At 50.4% G+C, this 25,583-nt stretch overlaps 1 protein-coding gene across 1 annotated transcript in view; it reads right to left on the minus strand.

The window, feature by feature from the left end:
• Window positions 1–50: 50 nt before the first annotated feature.
• Window positions 51–25,583, minus strand: part of adam10a (ADAM metallopeptidase domain 10a) — a 57,896-nt gene continuing 32,363 nt past the window's right edge. The window contains exons 3-16 of the mRNA XM_067248462.1: window positions 21,786–21,904; window positions 18,427–18,585; window positions 11,302–11,399; window positions 10,466–10,630; window positions 9,708–9,800; window positions 8,822–9,005; window positions 6,145–6,308; window positions 5,794–5,977; window positions 5,542–5,692; window positions 5,221–5,404; window positions 4,955–5,063; window positions 4,447–4,667; window positions 4,183–4,309; window positions 51–3,355 (exon numbers count right to left, since the gene is read on the minus strand). Coding sequence (XP_067104563.1) covers window positions 3,252–3,355; window positions 4,183–4,309; window positions 4,447–4,667; window positions 4,955–5,063; window positions 5,221–5,404; window positions 5,542–5,692; window positions 5,794–5,977; window positions 6,145–6,308; window positions 8,822–9,005; window positions 9,708–9,800; window positions 10,466–10,630; window positions 11,302–11,399; window positions 18,427–18,585; window positions 21,786–21,904 — 2,062 coding nt within the window. The 3' untranslated portion in view covers window positions 51–3,251. The remainder of the gene's footprint in view (window positions 3,356–4,182; window positions 4,310–4,446; window positions 4,668–4,954; window positions 5,064–5,220; window positions 5,405–5,541; window positions 5,693–5,793; window positions 5,978–6,144; window positions 6,309–8,821; window positions 9,006–9,707; window positions 9,801–10,465; window positions 10,631–11,301; window positions 11,400–18,426; window positions 18,586–21,785; window positions 21,905–25,583) is intronic.

The raw sequence follows: 25,583 nt of genomic DNA on the forward strand, positions 1-25,583 counted from the left end.
GACCTTGGTGGCTTGGGAAGTCGACTATCCAAAACAATGACGAACCGCGATTCCGGTATGCATTTTTGATCAAGTCTATTTTTATTAATGCATTTCATGTAATTAAAAAATAACAAAAACTTTGGACAATACCTTTAGCATTTTTTTGTAAAAAAAGAAGAAAAAAAAGGCCTAATTTAGCTGAAACTGAAAAATAACTAAAACAACGAATGAAAAGCAAATGGAATATACTGTATAAAACACAGTGGACATTAAATCAGACAGTAGTATTTTACTTTTTTCATTTTAGAATCACTCGTAACATTTCAGTGTATGAGAAAGAAGAACAAATCTAGTTAAGAGAATTTCCCTATACACCTCTTACCCAAACCATACCACAGAAACTAAAAGAAAAGAATCAGAGAATAATCATTCGTGAGGATCAAGATCAAATGAGCATCACTTATGCTGAAGACAATGACATTCCTTATCATCCAGAGACAGAAACCCATTCCCACAAACAGAAAGAACAAATAAAATACAATTTGGAATCAAAGGAGGATTTTGCCTTGGTCTGACAAGCTTTCTTGAAGATAATGAACATTGATCCATGGCATGGATGCCCTGTCATCATGACAGTGTATCACTCTGTGTGCCACTGTTGGGAAGGAGGCCTGCTGGTCTTAACACTGTCTTTTGTTTTGTACCTAGTACTGTTGATAATAGATATGTATCTATTACATAGCCATAGAACAACTGTATTAGAACTAAAAAACAGGGTTAGCTCCAGACTTGCTCATTCTCCAGTAACTATTCAGAAAGCATGGTGACAAGATAACAACTTTGACCACTCGCGTCCTGACAATCAACAACGGGTGAACACAGGAAGTTAGCATATCCCCGGTCCTCTCCCTTCCGCAAGTCAAGTTGACGCGTTGCAGACAGCAACGCCGGCCTCTGAGGCTGGAGAGAGCTGAGGTCAGGCAGAGCCAATCTGTTCCCTCCAACCTCTCTTCCACAGGTCCTCAGGGCAGCCTGACAGGATATCCTCCCCTGGGAGTTGAACATTTGACCTTGACTGTTCTCTGCTGGCTGAGTGCAGCTGACACTCCACTGACTTACAGACGGTGGTGCCGTGATGGGCTTAGAGGAGATCAGGGCCCACTCCAGTCAGGCACATGTTTAAATCTTTATGTATACCTGTAGAAGGCTAAGACTAGGCATTGAAGGGTCTAATCATTTGAACTGACCTTCTGGTTTGGGTTAGTTTGGGAGAGGTGAAGGACATGCATATCACTTGATTAAAAGGGTAAGGAAAATGGTGTTGGAGGAATGAATAGTGATGATCTGAAAAGAGTTGATTGGTTGCCCCTTTAAATGTCACTATCAGATATAACATCAGCCAGACATCAGTCACAACAAGCGACTTTCAAGGTTTCATCAATCAATACAATTCCTCCAACAACAAACAGTTGTCCCAAAAAAACACACAAACACCCCCCACCCCCCTCCACAAGAAAAAAATACATTTAAAAACCACAATCACATTAAAGCCATCCAAGTTCTTCATCTGGCAAGCCGTTAAATCACATACCTAAAACATGCCAAAAATGAAGAGGGGCTCCTCAAGCTGGCCTAACCCTAACCCGGATGAGCCTTACTGGCTGTGCGTGTAAGGTAGCTCATGGCAACATTCAGGGTGGGCGGCCAGTATGAGCATCCCCAGAGTGGCAGGGCAGTGCTGTGTGACTGCTCGGTCTAACTGCCCTCCATGCACCAGTCAGCTCCCCAGCTGTGGGCCCTGGGACTGCTAGGATATGATGATAGCGCTATCAGAGGGGAGCAGTCGTAGGTTGTAGCACCAGCCAGCACGCCCACTTAAAGCACTGGTGATCCCCCCCCCCCCCCACCCCTCCACCTCCTTCCCCCTGTCCTCATTTGCCCTCCTTTCAAATGATCAACAGACGAGAACATCTGCTGTATATAGTGGTTGTTCTATGATAGACGTAGACAAAAAGCAAAGCAATCGAACAGAAAAATGTGTCATATGATTAAGAAAAAAAAAGAGAAAAAAAAGAGAAGAAGACGATGAAAAAAAAAAAAAAAAAAAAAAACGTTATTTCCAGCCTAATGTAATCTCATCTCTGAATCTAGAAGGGAAGCTGTGTATGACACCTCCCACCGGCTATACCCAATCACATTCGCTCCTACAAACATTCCAGCAGCCTGACGGGTGGAACACAGCATCCAGGTGGCGTCTCTCCACATCACACTCACACCACTGGCTTCGTCTTGTTCAGCGTCATCCACACCTCTCGCGTCCCACGCCAGTCCCTAAAGGACAGACGTCCATCCACGCAGGTACCACAGAACAGAGAAGGCTCCGGGGTCTGACATGCAGCTGATGTAGACTTCTCAGGAAGGCTGTTCTACACCAAAGATCATCACCGGGCCATCCGTTACTAACATCTGTTTGCTGTTTCATTAATCCTGAGAAAGTGAATTAAAACAGTAAATAATCTTAGACAGCAGGTAAATCTAAATTGCATGTGATACAAAGAAAAAACGATATCGTAAGAACTGTACACGCATTTGCACGCGGAAAGAACATGTGCTTTAAAAAAGAAAAAGCCTGCGATTTAGATCTTTTTTTTTTTTTTTTTTTTTTCGCTTTGATTGAAAACAAATACATTGGCAAAATAAGTCTTTTTCCACTCCAATGTCTGATTGCCTGGCCCTGGTGGCAGCATTAACCAATGTGGCTGCAGTCCTGCTGTCCTGCTCCAGAGGGCAGCATTTCAGAGAGGAGAGGAGAGGTGAAGGAAGTGGACAGAGGAAGACAGGTGCTGCCACCATGCACGTCCACTCTCCTCTGCGCTCCGGTAGAAAAGAAGCGTTTGGAAGAAAAAGATAAAGACCACAGAACAACTGAAGATTTTCTCGTCCCGTCCCTCACCCAGAACTAAAATCGTTATATATATTTTTTTTTTTCTCTTTTCTTTTTTCTTTTTTAACTAGTTTTTTTTCTTCTGTCAAAGCTGTGTGAACAAACCACAGCCTGGCTGGCTCCCTCGGTGGTGGTTCTGAGGACGTTTGTTAGGTCCTGGACCGGACGATATGGTCCACTGGAATAAGTTCTGATGCCAGTTTGAAAGTTTGCGGATGGGCGGGTTGGGTTGTTGCAATGGTTGGTACAGGTAACTCTTTGGAGTGAAGTGTTCCCACTGTAGGCACTAGGAAGAACCAAGGCAAAGAGGGTCCCAGGGGTGTGATCAGCGTCTCATCTGGCCCATCTGGTAGTTCTCTCTGGGCTGGCGGTGGCGCTGCTGCTGGGCCTGGGCCTGGGCTTGCTGGGCTCTCCTCCTCTTCAGGGTGCCTGGGAGGGGGGGGGAGAGAGAGAGAGAGCTGGGTCACACACTGCTCCACCACACAGCTCGTGTCTCTGTGGTACGGGGCACCTGCACACCGGCTGTACTCACGGGTTATTTCAAGGTTTTTCTAATTTACCTTGAGAGAAAGAATATCGTACTCCAGCCAGGTGAGTGTGTCGTGTGTAGCCAGGTGAGTGTGTCGTGTTTAGCCAGGTGAGTGTGTCGTGTTTAGCCAGGTGAGTGTGTCGTGTGTAGCCAGGTGAGTGTGTCGTGTGTAGCCAGGTGAGTGTGTCGTGTTTAGCCAGGTGAGTGTGTCGTGTTTAGCCAGGTGAGTGTGTCGTGTTTAGCCAGGTGAGTGTGCCGTGTTTAGCCAGGTGAGTGTGTCGTGTTTAGCCAGGTGAGTGTGTCGTGTTTAGCCAGGTGAGTGTGTCGTGTTTAGCCAGTTGAGTGTGCCGTGTTTAGCCAGTTGAGTGTGCCGTGTTTAGCCAGGTGAGTGTGCCGTGTTTAGCCAGGTGAGTGTGTCGTGTTTAGCCAGGTGAGTGTGCCGTGTTTAGCCAGGTGAGTGTGTCGTGTTTAGCCAGGTGAGTGTGTCGTGTTTAGCCAGGTGAGTGTGTCGTGTTTAGCCAGGTGAGTGTGTCGTGTTTAGCCAGTTGAGTGTGCCGTGTTTAGCCAGGTGAGTGTGCCGTGTTTAGCCAGGTGAGGGTGTCGTGTTTAGCCAGGTGAGTGTGTCGTGTTTAGCCAGGTGAGTGTGTCGTGTTTAGCCAGGTGAGTGTGTCGTGTTTAGCCAGGTGAGTGTGTCGTGTTTAGCCAGGTGAGTGTGTGTGTTGTGTACCTGGCAGGGGCTTGGGTGGGGGCAGTTTGGGGTTGCTGCTGGGTGTGTGGACACTGCAGATCTTTATGAAGCCAGCCATCAGCATGATGAGGGCGATGCCCATCAGCAGCACTGCCCACCAATGAGCCTGGAAAAAACACCCAACGCACGGCATTACTCATCTACCAAAAATATACACATATCAACAAAACCAGAAAATACACTTTCATAGGAACTCGACGAAACGACCAGTTATCGTGTAGAATGTAGACCTTGAACACGCACCACTATCCATTCTGCTATGTTCTCGTAGAGCTCCGCGTTGAAGATGGCCTTCTTTAGCCTGGCCAGAGGCCCGTCGGCGTCCACCAGGCGACACTTCATAAACACGTCACAGTAGCCCTTGAAGTCGTTGCAGGGGGATCCGGGCTGCAGCGTGGTGACCGTCTTGTTGAAGAAGCGGACCCACTTCGCAGAGCCGGTGCTGCTGCAGGTGTTGGGATTTGCTGCAGGGAGAGGTGGGAGGTGGGGGGGAGCAGGGAGAGAGGAGGGAGAGAGGAGGGAGAGAGAGCAAGGAGAAGAGCAGGATGAGGAGGCTGTTCACTTCACTCCTCCGTTCTAGCTGTCCCCGACCGCCTCGCTGCCGGATGTAACCTCGGAACCTGTGTTTACGTGGCCAGCACAGCCTCCTACAGCATCGATGAAGAACAGCGGGACAACAAGGACATGGCACTTGGCCGTTCAGTGGTGGTGTAGCCTGAGAGGTTTGTGTGCAGACGTTGGCGAGACGTACCTTTCTCCATGCAGCAGACGTGGCACAGCTCCGTCTCGTCGATGCCTTCCGTGCTGGCACAGGTGCACACCTCCAGACCATACTTCTCACAGATGGAGCCAGAGCAGCCCTGAGGGAGAGGGGGGGAGAGGGGGATGAGAGGAGAGGGCCGGAGGAGAGGAGAGAGGAGAAAGGGGGGGGGGGGGAGAAAGTGTGTCATCACCCGTGTGAGGTTGGGATTGTTGGGATTGTGTCTCGGTGGCGGGAGACACAGGGACAGCGCTCACCCCGTTGAGGCAGACTTGCGTCTCTCCGTGGCAGGCGGTGAAGTTGGCCTTGGGCTCAGAGGTGGGGCACTGGGCTGTGGCACCGTTACACATGCCCTGGTGGGCACACTCCGAATCATCTCTGCACTTGTCGTTGGTGCCCTTAAAGGTGCACTCTGGTGTGCAACAAGGGCCTTGGCTGGGACTGGACACACACACAAGTCATTTTAAGACACTTTCCTATTTTCCTATAAGACAATACTACAGTCCAGTCCATCTAACCCATCTGTGTATCCAAATGTATATACAACAAGAGCTATAAATCAATACATGAGTACTGACCTGCAGATTTGACCAGGCTTGAGTTTGCACTTCTTGCCGTCAGCCTCGTTCGCATTGTAGCAGCACTGGTCTTTACACTGGTCACTGTAGCCACAGTCACATTGCTCTCCTGCCTCAACCAGGCCATTACCACAGATGGGCTGGCCGGACTCTGCGCGCACACACACACACACACGCCCACACTTTACTCATGCTTTCTACCTCCGGGGCATGGTTACATCCACACACAAACGTGCCAAAGTGGGCCCATACCGACAAAGCAGTTGGCCCTCTTCTTCTCCAGCACCTGGCTGATGTTGCGCACGCTGCAGATGGAGAACTTGTTGTTGTTGAGCTTGTCTCCTGAGGTGGCCCGGGCGTACATGATGTAGTTCCCCTGCTCCTTCTTCTCCTGGGCCTTAGACTCTCCCGGGGTGCACTCTGTGCCCGAGTCATGCTGCACGCACGCACACACGCACACACACACGCGCACGGTTCATAAATCCGCTCTTCCTTCCCTCCCCAAATGTCTCCCATTAGGTGAAGAATGTGAGGGGTGTGTGTGTGTGTGTGTTACAGACTAGCGTGTTGAACAACCAAGGCCAGAGCCAGTCCAGTCCTCACCGGGGATCCAAAGTTGTGTCCGACCTCGTGGGCGAAGGTGATGTGGGAGACCTTGGGAGGCACGTGGGAGTTGTAGTTCTGCACGGTGATGATGCCTGTGTTCAGGGACTTCCTCTTGCCGTCAGAGTACAGCTTACTCTTCTCACAGATGCCCCCGGAGCTTCCTGTCAACACAGGACACACGAGGCAGGCCTTCAGCACGACAGCACCCCAACCGAGGGAGGCCAGGGGTCAGGCCAACACACACACCCTGGACAACACCAGTGCACTCATCAAACAACCCATCTCCCTGCATGCTGTGGTTGTTTTCTAATACGTCAACAAGAAGTCTGATTTGCTGGTAAGGGCAGGGGGGTTGTTCATTTGGAGCTGTTTTGCCCTGAGGGACCGGGGCGGGGTGTGGAGGGGGGGTGGAGTGTGGAGTGGAGGGAGTGGGTGGAGAGAGGTGTGGAGGGAGGTGGGGAGGAGGGTGTGGAGGGGGGTTTGAGCCCTGGCAGAGCAGACAGTCCAAGGCCAGCAGAGGAGCCAGGTGGTGCTGTATATGCCCCCAGGGGGGAGTGACAGCCCAGGGTGCCTCAAGGGCACTGCTGCACGGTCACAGAGCCACCGATCCTGCCGCTCCGCCCCCACCCTCGCTTTCTCGAGCGGGGGAACGCTTTCACAAACTCGAATTGGATGCCTACACAACGCAAATTTCACTGTGAAAAATAAACTGTGAAGCTTTTTTTAGTTCTTCCATTCTGTTGGAGGATGACATTTTTTCACACGTTTTAATTTGAATAGAGCAGTGCTCCTGTTCATAGTACAGATGGCTCTATGCGCAGTGTTGAAAAGGGAGGCAGAAAAGGAATGAAGGAGAGGAGGATGAAGGAAAGCGAAGTCCCTCAAGGTTCCTGTCCTTATCGGAAAATGTCTGGCTGGCCGCCTCCACTCCCCCCTGCTCCACCCCAAGCCCAAACAGGGTGTGTGTGTGTGAGGCCCAGGACGTCGAGGGAGGTATGAATACCTCCTTTCGGGTGGAAAACCTCTGCAATGAGGAAGACATGCTAGACCAGTCCACAATACCTTCACACCACCACTTTGTATGTGTGCAAGACTGACTGGAGCCCCTGGTGTGTAGGCAGTAATGGGCCAAATGCAATAAGAGCTCAGTACTGAGGCCTAATGAAAGTCCCTGTGGGTCCCTGCACACTTCTCCCTGCTGAAGACTGAGACATCCAGACCCACGGCACCATCTTTCTACCTATATTCTCTCTCTCTTATTCTTCCCCTCTCTCACGCCATCTCCCTTCCTCTACCCTCGCTCCTCTCCCTCTCCGTTTTGGATCTATTCCCCATTCTGCCCACCCCCACACTATCCGGATCGATGGAGCCTGCTTAGAACATTGCTAATTTGCCCATATCGATCGGCCCGAGCGTTTGTTGTTGTTGATTTTTATCTCCGTCCTGGGCGTGGAGGCAGGACTTAATCACAGTTCCTGCTCCGTGGGCTGGAGAGCCGTGCCACAGTCCAGTGGCTCGCTTCTTCTCCCTGACCTCTGAATGGGACAGACTGTCTGACCCCTCACACTGTTGAGGAACTGCTGGATGTGCGCTGACCTCGGCCTCTACTGTAAGGCTAGACTCTTCTCCCACTCAAGACGCTGATATTCTAGTGTGAATTATTCATTCAGAGGCGCGAGGTAGTTCTAGGATTCCTTGGCAGTGCGCGTGCGTGTGTGTGTGTAGTAGACTGCAACTCTGACAGGGTCATTAGTGTGTGTTTGTTGCGGCTGCCCCATTGATTTCTTCCATCTCCCGGACCTCAATATGCTGACTGCAGCCTGACAGGCTGTCACCAAACACAGCAGACTGGAGGAGATCAGAAAGAAAGAGAGAGAGATAGTGAAAGAGAGACAGTGAGAGAGGGGGGGGGGAGGGAGAGGTTTGTCCCAATGCTTCAATGAACTCTGCATCTACTTCTGACAACAGTGCTTTGGGGGGTGTGGGGCAGGCTGGGAGACGGGCTCTTTAGTCCTCGTCTGAAGCTGGCAGGCAGGGAAAAGTGCCGGCTGCACTTTTGACTAACTCCAGAGGACAGGTGGAAATCATAGGGAGAAAAATGCTGACGGTGTAAGAAAAAAAAATCCACAGCAACGAAAAAAAAAAAAAGAAAAAAAAAGGGAAATCATTTTAAAAGCGAAACAGCGTGGTGAAGATGCTATTGTAAATCTCGCCTCCCTCACCCACAGCCTCGGAAAATGAAACGAGAGGCTCTCGTCGCGGGACAGGGCAGAGGGAGGGGGAGAGGGAGGGGGAGAGGGAGGGGGAGGACTGGCTGATAGGAGTGACTGAGATGGAACAGCACATGAGTAGGGGCAGTGGCCAAGGTTAATGGAGCTTCTGAGGCCTGTGGAAGATTCATTCCCCGTTCCCATGATAATCATCAGCATCAAGATTTGGTAGGACAGAGGAGAGACGCTGTAGTGCAGCATTGGTTTCTCCCAGCGGAGTGATTCCATTACTGATACTGGGAGCCTTACGGGAGAGACTCACAGATGCCTTCTGCAGTCCCAGGGCTGGGAACTGGGAACTGGACTACTCAGCACAAAGCTGAGACGGTCAGCTCTACGACACCCGATACACGCTTCCAGTAAGACGAGCTGCGTGTGTGTGTGTGAGTGCGTGCGTGTTATACCTGATGGAGCGCCGACCCACGCCAGGCCCAGCACGCCGTCGTCAAAGTCCCTGTCGCTGAACACGTAGGCCAGGCAGTAGTCGTCGTGGTTCTGCTCCGAGTTCAGCTCCAGGAACTTCTCCACACCGATGTTGGCGAAGCGGAAGGGGTTGGTCTTGTCCTTCTCGTCCGTGGTGGTGTTGATCTGAACAGAAGCGTGCAGGGCCGTTAGGCAGGCACGGACGTTGGGGGATCCCAAAGAGACATTTGCGGAGGAGAAGGCGGGAGGAGAGGAGAGAGGTGAGGAGAGAGTCCCTCTGGTGTACAGAGGAGAGAGGTGAGGAGAGAGAGTCCCTCTGGTGTACAGAGGAGAGAGGTGAGGAGAGAGAGAGTCCCTCTGGTGTACAGAGGAGAGAGGTGAGGAGAGAGAGTCCCTCTGGTGTACAGAGGAGAGAGGTGAGGAGAGAGAGAGTCCCTCTGGTGTACAGAGGAGAGAGGTGAGGAGAGAGAGTCCCTCTGGTGTACAGAGGAGCATTCAAACACGCGAAGGACAGCGCATGGAACAATGACGCGGAGACAAAGGTAAACCACGCCGACGTGTTGTTCGGAGACGAAGGAGGACATGCCGCGGAGCTGGAGGAATCATTCCAATTCAAAAGTCGTCGTGTCCTTAGCCCTAGAGAAAGGTGTTTGAAATGGATTTTTGGAGAAGGGCCCAGGGCTCCCACTTTAAAATGGCAGCTGGCACTCACCTGATGATGGGAAGGATTTATCATGTCCCTAGCAGAGAGTGTGTGCAGGAATACTGATCAAGTCACACACAAACCTAAGACTGACCGGAAAAGGCAGCAGTTGGAGAGAAAGGGTGGGTCCTGTCCACCAGGTTCGGCTCTCTGCGCCCACTCACCCTGATCCTCTTGACCATGAAGCTGATGTTGCGGATTCCCAGGAAGTCTGTGCTCTGGTAAATCGAGTCGATGGCCTTCACGTGGCTGGAGATCTGCGGAGCAAATCGGCCAAGAGGTTAGGAGCAGAACTACAGCGGAGAGAAGCGCAGACATATACCCACACCCAGGATAACATGAAATAATACAATCATCCACTTGCCAAGGACATAGCTGCATGTTCTCTCGAATTACTTGAGAACTGCCTGATGGAAATGAACTTGTGTTCCCGGGTGTTAGATTGAATCCACACTTGAAGTCCAATAAATATCTCTGTGCGGTGCTGCTGCTTTGTGAGTGTTTCTCCACAACAACAACTCACACAAACAACTCACACCAGCGTTCTGACCCTGTCTCTATCCCCACCTGGGTCTACAGAACAAACTCGTCCGTCAGCTCTCTCTCCTCTCATGTCCCCCGTGTCTGCAGAAGGCAGCGTTCTCCTAACTTTGAAAAGTTACTCACTCGTTCTATCAGACGGAGCCTGCACGGCTGGTAACAGTGAGCCAAATCATCAGACTGCTGGCAAACACAAATCTAGATGCCCCGTCTCCAGAGTGAGTGAGTGAGTGAGTGAGTGAGTGAGTGAGTGAGTGAGGGTGTGTGAGTGAGGGTGTGTGAGTGAGTGAGTGAGGGTGTGTGAGTGAGTGAGTGAGGGTGTGTGAGTGAGTGAGTGAGTGAGGGTGTGTGTGAGCATGTGTGTGTGTGTGAGCGTGTGTACCTGCGCAATGACAGCCTCTCTGGTGCCATAGTATTTGAAGAAGAGGTGGTCGGTCTGGATGAAGAGCTGGCAGGTGTTCTTCTCTGCCTGGGCCGCCCTCTTCTTCCTCAGGACCACCGGGCCAGGAGACCTCTCCTCCTCCTCCTCCAGCACACTGCTGGAGTCCTGCAGCAACAACCAGCAGCACACACCATGAGAGAGAGGAGAGGAGAGAGAGACAGAGAGACAGAGAGAGAGAAAGACAGTAGAGAGAACGATAGACAAAGAGCGTAGAGAGAGTAGACAGTGAGTAGAGAGAGAATAAAGAGAGTAGAAAGAGAGAAAGGGAGCAGAGAGAGGGAGTAGAGATAGACGGACGGAGGGGGGGGGGGGGGGGGGGCAGTCTCCGGCCTGGAGGCAGCAGATGGAAGCCTTCCAGAACATGAGGAATTATATGGGGGGAATTCCAGGTCACACTTCCAGTGTGAGTCATTCCCCCGAAAGAGAGAGAGCATGCATGCCAGATTATCATCGACATCATCCTTCTCCTCAGGCATCCACTGCTGACAGCTCTGTGGAGTCAGACACAATGGAAGGATCCTGCTGGCTTGAACAACACTGAGCCTTGTAGCCTTCCATGTTTTCCTGATCAGGATAGTGCAGCAGACTGGCTGTGGTTCTACCCAGAGCATGCACACGCAAGGAGACATCGACTGGAGCTCAGAGGGGTTTAAATAAGCAAGTAGAATTGAACATGTAATGATAGGTTGCGTCAAGTGGGCCTACTGCGGTGAAACGTAATGGTGGTGGTGTTGGGAGGTGGGGGGGGGGGGGACAGGAGAGGTGCTGGAGCTCACCTTCTCTGCCTTCACTGCAGACACCTGGTACCTCTTCATCCTCTCAAACACAGAGTGGTCCGCACAGCCCCCCTCAGACCCGTACTTATGGGGGTATTCTGCACAGGAGAAGAAGATGACAGGATTACAGACGACAGCTGGTCACATGAGAAAGATGAGAGGAACACACAGAGGAGGGTCTCTACTAAACCAGGCTTTACAAAAACATAAATGATATAAATACCAGTGCCACGGATGACACATGACATGGCTTGTTTCTTTGTGTGTGTGTTTGCATTTGCGTGTGTTTGTCTGATACATTTCTAAGAATAACAATTGGTACTGGGAAGACAGGGAGGGAAGTGAGAAGCTGCAGTTAATTAGGGAGCAGCTCTGACAGGGGCCCCATTTCCCTAAGCCACGATAGGGTCTCGTTCAGGTCTTTCTTCTCTATCTTTCTCCCCCGGAAGAACAAGGCCTTACACCGAGCCAACACTAATTGAAAGAATAATCCTCCATTCACCCTTGTCTGCTCTTTACCCAGAACAAAGCTGTCTCCCTCTCCAGTGTCATGACAGTGAGCCTGCTGTACTGTCAAAGGCCTGGTGAACAGTACTGTTACAGGCCTGGTGAACAGTACTGTTACAGGCCTGGTGAACAGTACTGTTACAGGGCCTGGTGAACAGTACTGTCACAGACCTGGTGAACAGTACTGTCACAGGGCCTGGTGAACAGTACTGTCACAGGGCCTGGTGAACAGTACTGTTACAGGGCCTGGTGAACAGTACTGTTACAGGGCCTGGTGAACAGGACTGTTACAGGGCCTGGTGAACAGTACTGTTACAGGGCCTGGTGAACAGTACTGTTACAGGGCCTGGTGAACAGTACTGTCACAGGCCTGGTGAACAGTACTGTTACAGGGCCTGGTGAACAGTACTGTTACAGGGCCTGGTGAACAGTACTGTTACAGGGCCTGGTGAACAGTACTGTTACAGGGCCTGGTGAACAGTACATGACAGATAGCCCCGCATTGTGCAGACAGAAGCATGCTCCACATCACTACAGGACATTCATGAGTGGAACATTCAAAGCTTTTGGGGGAATTAGGCCTCCTAAACTAATCTAAATCAATACAGACAAGAACAATAGACTGGTCTACCACAGACCATCGATACATTCAAACCAAAAACGGATCCCAGTGATTTGTATAAATTCCAATGCCTGCCATGTGGGAAGTTCATTCCTCACTACTTCCTCTGGTGCCTGGCGACAGGAGGACGTCTCCAAGGGGGGCAGACAGCTACATACTGGGCCAGCCTCAGGCTAGCCAGCCACAGTTACCAGGCAGGACAGGAGCCCAGGCCTGGGTGAGGAGGCTAGCAGGAGGGCTGGAGAAAAAACATCAGAGGTTCCTCGTGTGCCTCTTTTAAACATGCAGCAGTCCGTCCAGATCTACGGCTAAAGGCATTATCGTTGAGGACAAGTGCACTCTCACTAATCAAACCACGTCAGGCGGTGACATATCTAACCAGTGGCTGCAGCTGGGTGGTGGGTGCCCTTCCACTCTGAGGAAGCAGCATGCTGGGTGGAGAAACCCACTCAACCTGCCAGCTCCTGATACAACCACCCAACAGGCAGATCTCCTCCGGAATACAGCCCTGCTACAGGGACAAATGACATTACCCCGTGCACAAGTTCACAGATCTACTTATGAGAGCCCCCGTTGGAAAGCCCAGAGCTGGACCAGGGTAGGAGGCAGAGGATTGAGCCCAAGGTCTGGAGATCACCATGACGGGCTCTCTGGTCCAGGAGAGGGGTGCAGTGTCAGCCGACCCTGAAAGCTCCACTGGACTAACTATGCTGTGTGGTAGAACTAGCAGAGAAGAGCAGAGGAGGGAGAATATGCACCATGTGCCTGCGTGAGAGAGACTAATACTGCGAGTGTGTGAGAGAGAGTGTGTCTAATGAGGATTGCAGGATAAGTGAGCCATCTCCTGTCCCCAGGGCTCCAGCCCCGCTGGCTGAGGCTCATATACCTGAGCCTGCAGCTCAAACCCAGGACAGAATAACCCACTCAGCACACTGTACAGCCCTACACAACACACTGTACAGCCCTACACTCAGCACACTGTACAGCCCTACACAACACACTGTACAGCCCTACACAACACACTGTACAGCCCTACACTCAGCACACTGTACAGCCCTACACAACACACTGTACAGCCCTACACTCAGCACACTGTACAGCCCTACACTCAGCACACTGTACAGCCCTACACTCAGCACACTGTACAGCCCTACACAGCACACTGTACAGCCCTACACTCAGCACACTGTACAGCCCTACACTCAGCACACTGTACAGCCCTACACAACACACTGTACAGCCCTACACTCAACACACAGTACAGCCCTACACAACACACTGTACAGCCCTACACTCAGCACACTGTACAGCCCTACACTCAGCACACTGTACAGCCCTACACTCAGCACACTGTACAGCCCTACACAACACACTGTACAGCCCTACACTCAACACACAGTACAGCCCTACACAACACACTGTACAGCCCTACACAACACACTGTACAGCCCTACACTCAGCACACTGTACAGCCCTACACTCAGCACACTGTACAGCCCTACACAACACACTGTACAGCCCTACACTCAGCACACTGTACAGCCCTACACTCAACACACAGTACAGCCCAACACTCAGCACACTGTACAGCCCTACAAAACACACTGTACAGCCCTACACTCAACACACTGTACAGCCCTACACTCAACACACAGTACAGCCCAACACTCAGCACACTGTACAGCCCTACACTCAGCACACTGTACAGCCCTACACTCAGCACACTGTACAGCCCTACACTCAACACACAGTACAGCCCAACACTCAGCACACTGTACAGCCCTACACTCAGCACACTGTACAGCCCTACACTCAGCACACTGTACAGCCCTACACTCAACACACAGTACAACCCAACACTCAGCACACTGTACAGCCATACACTGCTGCTAGTACGGAGGGATTAACATTCGTTAAGTGTTTGGAGGGTACCAAAATCACATTGTATTCACAAATCAATATCCGATGGGATCATATAAATAGTGTGTAATCCATCACATATCAGAGAGGTATCCAGCGGAGTGGGCGTGTCCTGCTGTGTGACCTGCCTGGCCCCAGCTACCCCCTGGAGAGAGAGGGTGCTGACTGGGCTTCTGCAGACGTCGTCTCCACCCTCACCCCCACCGTCATCCCTCGGACATAGCTGCGCAAGACGCTGTCGATAGCGTTCTCCCGGTCAATACGCAAAGCTCCCTAATTGCGACCGGAACACACAAGAGCGCTCTCGCGGAATCAATTGCGATCCTGCGATGGTGTAATTACAGGTGTGGCGGGTCAGTTCAGACGGACTGCCAAGTGCGCGCCTGTCCCATCCAGTTACTGGAGGCCAGCTCCTTCAGTTGTGTTCAACAGCTGACTCCCTCAGACATCAGGACACATCACACTCCATTAATCAGAACTGCTCTTCTCTTGTGTACTCCTCTTTTGTCTCCTGCGGAGAGGCAAGAAGCTGTTGTGTGTGTGCGCGTGCGTGAGCGAGAGAGAAAGAGAGTGTGTGTGTGTGTGCGTGTTTGTGTGAGAGGTGGTTGTCAGGTCTGACTGGACATGGCTCAACAGAGGTGCTACAAGCCTCTGAAATGAACCTGTCCATCAGCCGTCCAGAGGCGCAGGACACAGTGCTGTCACACTGCCAGGCCCCTGTCACCACCAGCTTCCACTCACCAGGGACACCAGGGACACAAACACCTCCCACCTCCTCTGAGCGAGGAAGCACACGCACACACACACACACACACTCTGGCCCCAGAAGAATACGCACGGCGAAGAAAAACACGTACGCAAGAGCCTTCCGGAAAGCAGCTCTCCAGAGGACAAACATTGGTCCTGACAAAGTCTTCCTCTGAAGATTCACACACTGTCTCCACAACACGCGCACAGCTCCCTGGCCCCAGCATCACACCAGCCAGCCAAACTGTGTTTCACACCCTTCAGAGACAAACGGAGACATTCTAATTCACACCGTCAGTGGCAGAAAACTGCCAAGGGAACTGTTCTTCCGGCACTATCTTCTATTAATAGTCAGGACACCAGTACCGGGCCCGCTTTCCTGCCTCAGCTAACATTCGGCTTCACTGACCGAGACCCATTCTGTGGGCTGGTTTACTGGTTTAGCTTGACTTCACTTGACGATGAGTCATCCAAAAGTGCCCTCGTCGGTCATGGGGCTGTGGGAGAATGTAAGGGGTGCCAAGGGCTCAATCTGTTCACCCTGCAGTCGGGTCAGGAGAACAGTCCTGCGCCGGTCGCTGGACTGACCGGAGAGGCCCAACGACAATGCATTTCCCACTGACAATGGGTTCTTCATTTGAGCTCAGAAAGCCATCATTGTCCCGGGCAGTGAATGCCCTCTCATTCAGATGCTAATCAAATAGCAGTCGGGGAACGGGAAGCAGTAAAAAGAAGAAGTCATGAACTGGGCCGTGGGAGTCACAGCCTCATTCCCAGGCAAGTTCCTTCCTTCATCCATATTTGTCTGTCCTTCACACACTCAGGTAGCATCCTAGGAAGAGAGTCTTCTGAAACACCACACCACAGTCTCTTCAAGCAACTATCACAAGGAAGAAAGCAGCAGAATTCATTTGTCAAGAAGAGTGTGTGTGAAGTGCGTGTTTGAAGTCTGTCAAAAGGAGCAGGAACGACGAGTCAGGAGTCACTGATTAATGGGTTGCTAGATATATTCCAGGGCCTGTCTTTTTTAAAAGACTACCAAAATACGGGTATGGTTGATATTAATATGAGCGTGGAGGGAGTGCAGCTTCAAAATGGAACCGTAGACAGAGACTTTGAATTTGCCTTTCATGCCACTACGTCGCTGCTCCTTGTCATGTCCAAATAATTTCACTGTCTGGAATGACCTTGTGTCACACTGTCCATATCTGAATAATCGTCTTTGACTTGACTCGGGAAAACAAGGTTAGTCAGGGTTCACAACCACCTATCACTAGGGGGCAGCAGGGTGCAGAGTGTGTCACTCCAGGGTGCTCGCGGTGACAGAGAGCTAGCCCTGCCACCTAACCTGCCACCACGCTGCGCTGCGCTGTGACTTCATCTGGCAGGATAACAGACCTTTGCTTTACGTAACGACAAAGGGGACCCAGGCAGTCAGCACTCCTACATACTGTGTAGGGTGTGGAAGTGGAAGAACTCCAGTAAGGATTTGGGTTCATGTTAGGAGGACACAAAGGAAAGGCGAATCGGGCAGCGAGGCCGCCAGAGCTTCAAAGCAGCCATTGTGTAGGTCTTCACTCACTGTGCCTTCCGTCACTGCGGAGGGGGTCAGATAACGGATTGTCACCGGATATGAGAGGCAGGGACAGGGACAGAGAGGGGACAGCGCTGTCCCTAGTTCCACGCACCTCTCAGACTGGGAATGAGAGAGGATCATGCTGGATAGCGTTTGCGCTCGTACGCGACAGTAAGCAATGAAGTGAGAAAACGTCTCTTCGCATGAGGGAAGGTGTGAGGGGGGGGGGGGGAGAGATAGGAGGAGAACGCTTCGGAGCCCGCAATGAAGGATCAGTGTTCACACACCCTGGAACACTTCGGAGATAAAGGAAGGAGAGAGGAGGGAAAGGAGAGAGGGGAGTGAGATTAAAGACCTTGTCAGGGCCGTCTGTGCCTCTGCACCAGGAGCTGCGGTCGGTAGGGACAGCAGTAGTGAGCCACGACCTGAGGATGAGAACCTGGCTAAGCAGCACAGCAGGCTGGGTGGAGGGGGCCTCGCTAGGCTTCCTGCCTGCCTGGCAGTCCTGCTCTTTCCAGGCTGAGAGTCCCGGAGCCTCCCTGGGTGACCTGGCGGGGGTGGACTGAGACCGCTCTGACACCTCTGCTCTTATTAGTGGCTGTCTGCCAAAACCAGAAGTGTCTTAGGTAGCAAATTTGCTCCCTGGCACCGGCATCTCTTCCTGACTCTGCACCAACCAGACGGTCACATTCTGACCCCTGACCTTTAGGTGTGTAGCTTGCTGCAGTGTCCTGGTCCTGCTTCACTACATCTCTGCCCCCCTGCAAATATTTGAAGCCCCCCCCCAAAAAAAATAAATAAAGAAATCTAATAATTATTAAAATAATAATACAAAGAAAAAAGACCAAAAGCACCAAGCCCTGTTGAGTAGGTCTTAAGCCAAACAACTGCTGGGTCCATTGTATCTCTACTTGGATAGTGAGCTATTGATCTGATATCGATTTACTTTGAGGCTGTGGGTGTGTCTGTGCGTGTGTGCATGCCTGTGTAGAGAGTGTGTGGTGGAGGCAGAGGTATGCGAAGGGCAGTAAGGCCCAACCTCTTCCTGGAAAGCTGCGTTCTATAGGTTGCCTCTATAGGATGGGAGCTTTCCAGGAAGAGGTTTGGGTTGCCCTGGGACGGAGAGACAAGCAGGGACAAGCAAGTGAGCAGCATGCATACCTCACCTCTGCCTAGCAGACACAACAAGCTGGTAATCAAACGTTCTGCCATGGCACATTTAAAAGTTTTTAGACTATTTATAATCCATGTCATGCCCATTGCAACTCACAACAATGCCAGATGCTTATGGCAAACATAACCTGTCCGCAGTGGCTCCGACAACTGTCCCTGTAGCCTGAACTAAACAGCTTAATGTTGGCTGTAGAGGAAGATTACAGGCTTTTCCAGGACACCTCGCCTCTAGCAATTCTTCATTTAATTTAAAGAGGACACAATTCTACTGCCCTGTTAAAGGCCTACAAGTCCACATGCTGCAGCAATGTACACACACACACACACGAAAGCTTTTGAATGTTCCCCTTCCAAAAACGGCCTTACAAGAGTCCTTCCAGTCCATAAAATGTATTCACTGGATTAACTCCCTACTTCACCTCTTGATGCATTGTCTAGAAACACCTAAAGGAGGACTGTCCCATCTTCTATTCCCCCAAGCTCTGATCAGAAGTAGGAGAGTAAAGTAAAGGGGGCAACCGTCTTTGACAGAGCAGCGCAGTGTTTTATCGTCTTGCAGTAATGCGCGGCGTGTACTCACTGATGTCATCCTCGTGATAAATGACAGAGTGGAAGGGGACGTCCTTGTCTTGGAGGTACCTCTCCGAGGGCTCAACATAGTACATGCCCTGGTGGGTCTGGATGAAGCCCTCGAAGCGCCCGGCCACCACCGAGCCATGGGTCAGAGTTCCTTTCTCACCTGGAGGGACGGGAAGACAAAGGCTTAGTTAGAAGGCCAAAATGAACATGAGTACCTCCGTACACAACCCGTATTGCACACATGCACTAAGACAGGAATGTTTTCTCACTTTTTTGGGGGGTCAAGAGGAAGCACCTTCAGTACAAACCCCTACAAGAGATAACATGCAGAAGAACTCCCACCCTTCACGACCCGCTCATGAAAACAGACAACTCCTCTCTGACGAGGGAGAGAGAGAGAGAGAGAGAGAGAGAGAGAGAGAGAGAGAGAGAGAGAGAGAGAGAGAGAGAGAGAGAGAGAGAGAGAGAGAGAGAGAGAGAGAGAGAGAGAGAGAGAGAGAGAGAGAGAGAGAGAGAGAGAGAGAGAGAGAGAGAGAGAGAGAGTGTGACGATGAAGGAGAAGATGAACAGGATGTTTTTCCACGGCTGTGTAGCGGAAGCGACACTGCTAACGGTTGCTCCAGCATGTCAGCTACGAAGCTTTTGTTTCCATGGTTGCTTCTTTCCTGTGGGAGCTTAGGCTGACAGGCAGCTAGTATCTCCAGTTTGGATGTATTACCAGGATGGGGGCCCCCACCTCATGCTGTTCTCTCCACCGGAGGTAACGAGGACAGCAGAAGCCCGGCTCTCGCTCACAGCTGTCCCAGCATGCATCCTGCACCCCCCCCCCTCCCCTCCCCCCTGCAAGAAGTTTGTCAGGAACCACTGGGGCAGGGGAGCCATGGCATTACTGGAGCTGCTCAACACCAGATGGATCAGCAGTGATCCGCTGTGTGACATCATACCAGGCCACATTAGGAGACCCAGTAGAGGCTCTAACACTACATTAGCCACATGGCAGACTACCAGCAGGAAGAAATGAAATAGAGGTGTCTGCCGGAGAAAAGCCTGTGGATTCTATATAAACTAAAATAGTTACTATGCTACAATATTACAGTACTACACAGAAGACCATTTAGCTGATGTTTGCAAAGCTGTTAGTGAGAATAATAACTGTCAATTGCAATAACAAAAACAACTTTGACACTGATAACCTTGACTCCATTAAGGAAAGTAGTGCGATGCCTGTCGGCGGCAAATGCTATTGCAGTGCCTGCTGGCAGCTTGTTAGATCCATGATTCCATTACTTAGTGCAGCTCAACGCGGTTGTATTTATATGTATTTGTAAATCTGGATCAATTAATTTTTGGCAAACTCGAACCTCTCAGCCAAACAACTTAACAGTCGACACAGCACGTCTTCGGGTCCTGAGCAATCCACCTGCCGCATTTCAACTTCAGACAGTGCCTGCTTCACCAGATAATCGAGACACACACACACAAACACACATTCCTGCCTAATACCCAGAGCCCACTTACAGAGGATAACTGAGGGCTGCTGACAAGACATTTATAACAGTTAATATAGTAACATAGAGATAACACGTGAGGAATCTAATCTGAAGACCCCACTGCAGCTCAGCTCCAAATAGCTTCACTCCAATTATGTGGACTTGAGGAGATGGAGCCCACAGTAACGACCCCATTTAGCTCCTAAACGACCTAGTCCCCAGTGTGCTAAGTGGGATGTTGGAAGAAAAGTGGAGTCCACTGTTCTTTATGAGGAGATAAATGAGAAAATGAATGCAACATCTTATCACAAATAATGGGAGAGGGTGGCGGGCTGCTCTCGCCTGGTTCTCTCCTAGCACTTCCCTGGCTCCCGGCTCCCTGCCCTCCTCAGTCCCCTCCAGCAGCCCACCGGCCGGGCCGGGTGGAGACCCAGGGACCAGGCCAGGCCAGCTGGACCGATGGGGCAGTCTGCTTCCTGGTTGTTACCACCAACCCAGTAGAGTTTCAAGTGATAAACAACCAGGCCTATTTGTTGTCGGAAATACATGACTTCTTGTTAAGAAACAATGCCCTGCTCACTCATTCACTGCAATGTAATTTCTGGGCCATGTAATCTCTGGTCACGGCGTTAGCAAAGATATTACACTTTTGTAGCACTTTGTTGTTGCAGCAATTACTGTACGCCTGCAGCAAGCGGTATTGCTAAAACATGACTGCAGGATGATTACCATGCTTCTGCCGCTGGGAAGATTAACAACAGCCCAAAAATCTCCTCCAGCGCAGACAGCAGCAATCAGGGCCTGCAGGGGACCATACCACCAGCACGTCGTGACATTTCGTCTCTCATATTAGAAGCTGCTTACTTCCACAAATAATGGTAAGATGGATAAAAAAAAATGTTTTTAATTTGAATAGTAAAGCCTAAAGGTTTCCTGTCGTACATCAAGGGGTTGTCAGACGTGAACATCATCTACTGACTATACCAATTATTCCGTAAGTAACCCAGAGTGAATCTGTCAATTAAACTTATCAGTGCACAGCCAATTAGTTTTTATGACATCAATGTAATTGGATCCTGGTAGACGTTTTGTCTGAAAACAGCAGAATGTTCTCGGCATAGGTAGCCTATTGTTTCAATGTGCTATATAATATGAGTCAGTTTAGAAGATTAGGTGGTGAATTTGAACATCTAGCCTAACCAGAATTGCACTAGTTTCCTTAATGGAGTCTAAAATGACATTCCTCTGTGTTGCCATCCATTATCCATTACATCCATAACAGAGAACCATGGTGCATCCTTGCTCATCTGCATTTATGAAAGTGCAGAAGCAAATTGCTGCAATCCCATTCTAGAAATTTCTTTCTGCGACATAGACGAGGCAGCACGTCCTGGAGATTTTTACACACTGCCTCTTTGTCTCTCTTCTGGCCTGGATGGAGCTGATGTGATCAGGGCTCAGTCTGCCGGGCAAGGAGGACCACATCCCAGAACAGGGAAGCAGGGAGCTGAGAGCTCCGCACAAACACACAGATCACATGACCTGACACACCTTGATTCTTTCCTGGTCATCAGAGCTCAGCTGAAGGGGGGGGGGGGGACTTGACTAATCCTACACACGCATAAACAACCTTTCTGAAGCAGCAACACAACAGGTCCTGGCTTTCACATCTAACTCCAGCCCGCCCACACGCACGCGATCTGACATCACGCTCGCACACTCCCAACCGCCCACGCAGACAAATGCTAAAGTGAATAAACAAAATTGGTCAGATGCGACGTTGCCCTAGTAACTATCATCTGGTAACTGTGCCCACGCCATGATTCAAACACCGTCATTTCCCCATCCCGGATCTGATCTCTGGACCTACCAAAGATCTCTCCTGAGTAGATGTGGGAGGTGTCGTACGGGGCCTCTTCTCCTGACACGTCCACCACCAGGTCTGGAGAGAAGAGGGAGGTGTCTCTCCTCATCCGCAGGTTGAAAAGCCTACAAGAGAAGGAGGGGAAACACAACATTTACACAACCGCAGAAATGCCACACGGCACCAACACACATTCCCACGTGATTTAGTTATCAATCTGATTCGAAAAGATGGAAGGATTAGGATATGTCACAACAACAGCTACAGCGACAACAACAACGTTATCCCTTTCGATCAGATAGAATAGTGTGGTTCTGGAAGACATTTGAAAGGGTAGGGGGGGGGGCGGATTTGGTAGTGATTTTCTGTACGTTCACAGCTGTTCAGAATCCCTAATGGCATGACTGGAGACCATGTCTTAGAGAACTACACCTCTCTCCTGCTCTCAGAGCATCAGGTCAATCATTTGACAGGTCAATCATTTGATTCCGTCTTGCCCCGACTCCTGTAGGATTATATTGCTCTATTTCCCACATGAAAGGTTTTGACTGAAGTTGCACTGGGATAGGAAACATTTAGTTTCCTTTCATCATGGTGGAGATGAATCATCCAGGATGCTGACTCATAATCGTTGGTACAGAGTAACATGTCTCATTCCTTCCTCTGTATGATCCTCGAACTAATAAAGAAGACTACTGCGCATGTTACTGCTTGTTCATCAGTACAGCCTGTTCACGTGACTAGAAAGCCATGTCTGAGTCTCATCTTTGGTTTCTCTTCGTTGGAAGAGAAAGGAATCTGCCCCCCCCTCCCTCCCTCCCCTCAGCTCTCATGCAGGGTGACAAATGGCAGCAGTAATTGATGCGGGCATCCCTGCTGAAGGCAACTACCCGATAAAGGTTCCCCTCACGGAGCCTGGACCTGTAAACATGGATCCAAGACTACATTCAGGACAATGGGAGGGGAGATAAGGAGAGACTGCGAATGGCAGAAGAAGTACACATGAGAGGCCTGCTTGTTTAAACAGATGGGGCAGACAGACAGTAGGATGGGGCAGACAGACAGTAGGATGGGGCAGACAGACAGTAGGATGGGGCAGGCAGACAGTAGGATGGGGCAGGCAGACAGTAGGATGGGGCAGACAGACAGTAGGATGGGGCAGACAGACAGTAGGATGGGGCAGGCAGACAGTAGTATGGGGCAGACAGACAGTAGGATGGGGCAGACAGACAGTAGGATGGGGCAGACAGACAGTAGCATAGGGCAGACAGACAGTAGCATGGGGTAGACAGACAGTAGGATGGGGCAGATAGACAGTAGGATGGGGCAGACAGACAGTAGCATAGGGCAGACAGACAGTAGCATGGGGTAGACAGACAGTAGGATGGGGCAGATAGACAGTAGGATGGGGCAGACAGACAGTAGGATGGGGCAGACAGACAGTAGGATGGGGCAGGCAGACAGTAGGATGGGGCAGACAGACAGTAGGATGGGGCAGACAGACAGTAGGATGGGGCAGGCAGACAGTAGGATGGGGCAGACAGACAGTAGGATGGGGCAGGCAGACAGTAGGATGGGGCAGACAGACAGTAGGATGGGGCAGACAGACAGTAGGATGGGACAGGCAGACAGTAGGATGGGGCAGACAGACAGTAGGATGGGGCAGGCAGACAGTAGGATGGGGCAGACAGACAGACAGAGACAGATGGAGGGTGGGAGTGAGGGGGACAGGTGTGGGAACCACAACAGAAGACACCTTCAGCTCTCTAATTAAGCGCAGGCCAGCCCTGTAGCACTCACCCTGCATTCAGTCCCCTGTGTGTGATTGGAGCCTAACAAGCATTCTGGGAGAGCAGGTGGGCAGCACACTCAAGGCCACAGCAACACAGAGCGTGAGGAGAAAATAAGAAAATAACAGCCTGCCTAAACCTGAAGCAACGTTTACCCGGCGAAAATCAGAGCAGGGGAAACAATAGGATTTTCCTTGGCGGTTTGTGTGAGTGTTACTGGAAAACCAGAACAGTCTACTGATAACCTACTTTGACCCAACTACCCCAGACCTCTGTGTGTTTTTTTTTTTTTGTGCAAACACTCCTATGATTGCACTCCACTTTACGGGCCCCGTCCTGACACTGCCCTGCAAACACTGTATCGTGGTGTGTGATGGGGCCATCGCTGGGGTGGTAGTAATCACTCACACCCATGACACAAATACCTACCACGAGTATTACTCACTCTGACATCCTGGAGCTACTGAGTATCAGAAGCATGCTGTGTTTGTGCTGATGCCCCTCCCTGGTTAGAGAGCTCTGTCTATCCAGATGACAGGCAGAACCAGGGACAGTGCGTTTGTGTGTGCTTATTAAACTGTGTGCCGGAACCATCTTTCAGCTCACTCTGGTTTCTGACAGGCTCTGAAAGTGGGCTTATGAGTGGCATTTTGATTTGTAATTTTTTTTTTATTACTCAAATTGACAGTCAATAAAGTTCTGTCAGATTCATCAGCTGTCTAAGGAGAGTTCCTTCGGTCTATCCTTTTCGGCACTGCACTGGAATACTCAAGGATTAACCTAGCGTAAAAAAACATTTATGCCATCCAAGTCGTTTTTATGGATGCGGGGTCACCTCTCTGAGTCTCTTCTAAAACACACACACACGTGCCCACTAGGGCTGTCCCCACTCAGTCGACTAGTCGATTTTCTGGTGGATATGCTCTTGGTCGACCAAGATTTTTTTAGTCGAGCTGCCATATGGCAGTGTGAGATCTGATTCCCGCTTGTGTCATCATTGCTGAATTAACGAAATGTTCAACAGAAATTGTAGTTTACATTATTTAAGACAAATAAAGCAACTCTAAAAATATATAATTTAAAAGAAAAGGTGTTACTGTTTTCCCTTTCGTTAATCTGCGCTTTGTTTTGGTTTGGTATTTTGCACACATTTTGCCATAGCCTACTTTGTCGGTGTTATTAGTCAAAATGGCAAAGAAATCTGTGGTATGGCAGCATTTCATTAAAGTACATCACAAAGTACCGGGTGACTCGAAAAACGTTGAATGCAAACTCTGCCAACAACGGCTTATTTTTCATAGTTCGACGTCGAATATGATGTAGCCTACCACCTGAAAAACGTAGGTTGGCCTAGCCCTACTTCGCTCATCCTAACGCGCTGGGTTAAAAAAATGAATATGCCTATTAGAAGAATCACATCCAAATCGAATGACATTAGGCGCGTTCGACTTCATGCAGCGCCTGCGTCGTCTGCAGCCCGGCTGACTTGAAGCAGCCAATGGCATTCTCAGATTCAAGGCAGCCGCCTGCAGCCTGCTGCCGGCGCCGCTGCATGAAGTCGAACACACCTATTAACTTCTCCGGCAAGACAACAACATCAATCTCTGTTGCACCGTTCCCCACTCAGCTTCTACGTAACGCCTGGGACACACTGCCTGCGATCGGCTGCGACGCGCCTGGAAGCGCCTCCTTTTTTCTTTCGGCGCCCATGTTATCAAATGGGACCGACCACACTGGCTGCGATTGCCTGCGATCGCCTGCGATCTGCAGCGATCGTTTCGGCAGCTGGTCGAATTTTTTCGCGAGACGCTTGTGAAATCGGCTGCAGGATGATGAAATACACCATATTAGTTGATATATTTGAATTAAAAAACATGTTATTAAGATTTTACTCCATTAATTGTAGACTACGGTGAACATTTGTAAAGTTGTAGACTTTATAATTACACAATGTTGGTAACGAACGTCCTTTGTGGTTACCCTGATGAAAACGAATGAAAACTAGAGAGGGTAC

This window comes from Osmerus mordax, chromosome 13, assembly GCF_038355195.1.
Source record: "Osmerus mordax isolate fOsmMor3 chromosome 13, fOsmMor3.pri, whole genome shotgun sequence".
Classification (NCBI taxonomy): domain Eukaryota; kingdom Metazoa; phylum Chordata; class Actinopteri; order Osmeriformes; family Osmeridae; genus Osmerus; species Osmerus mordax.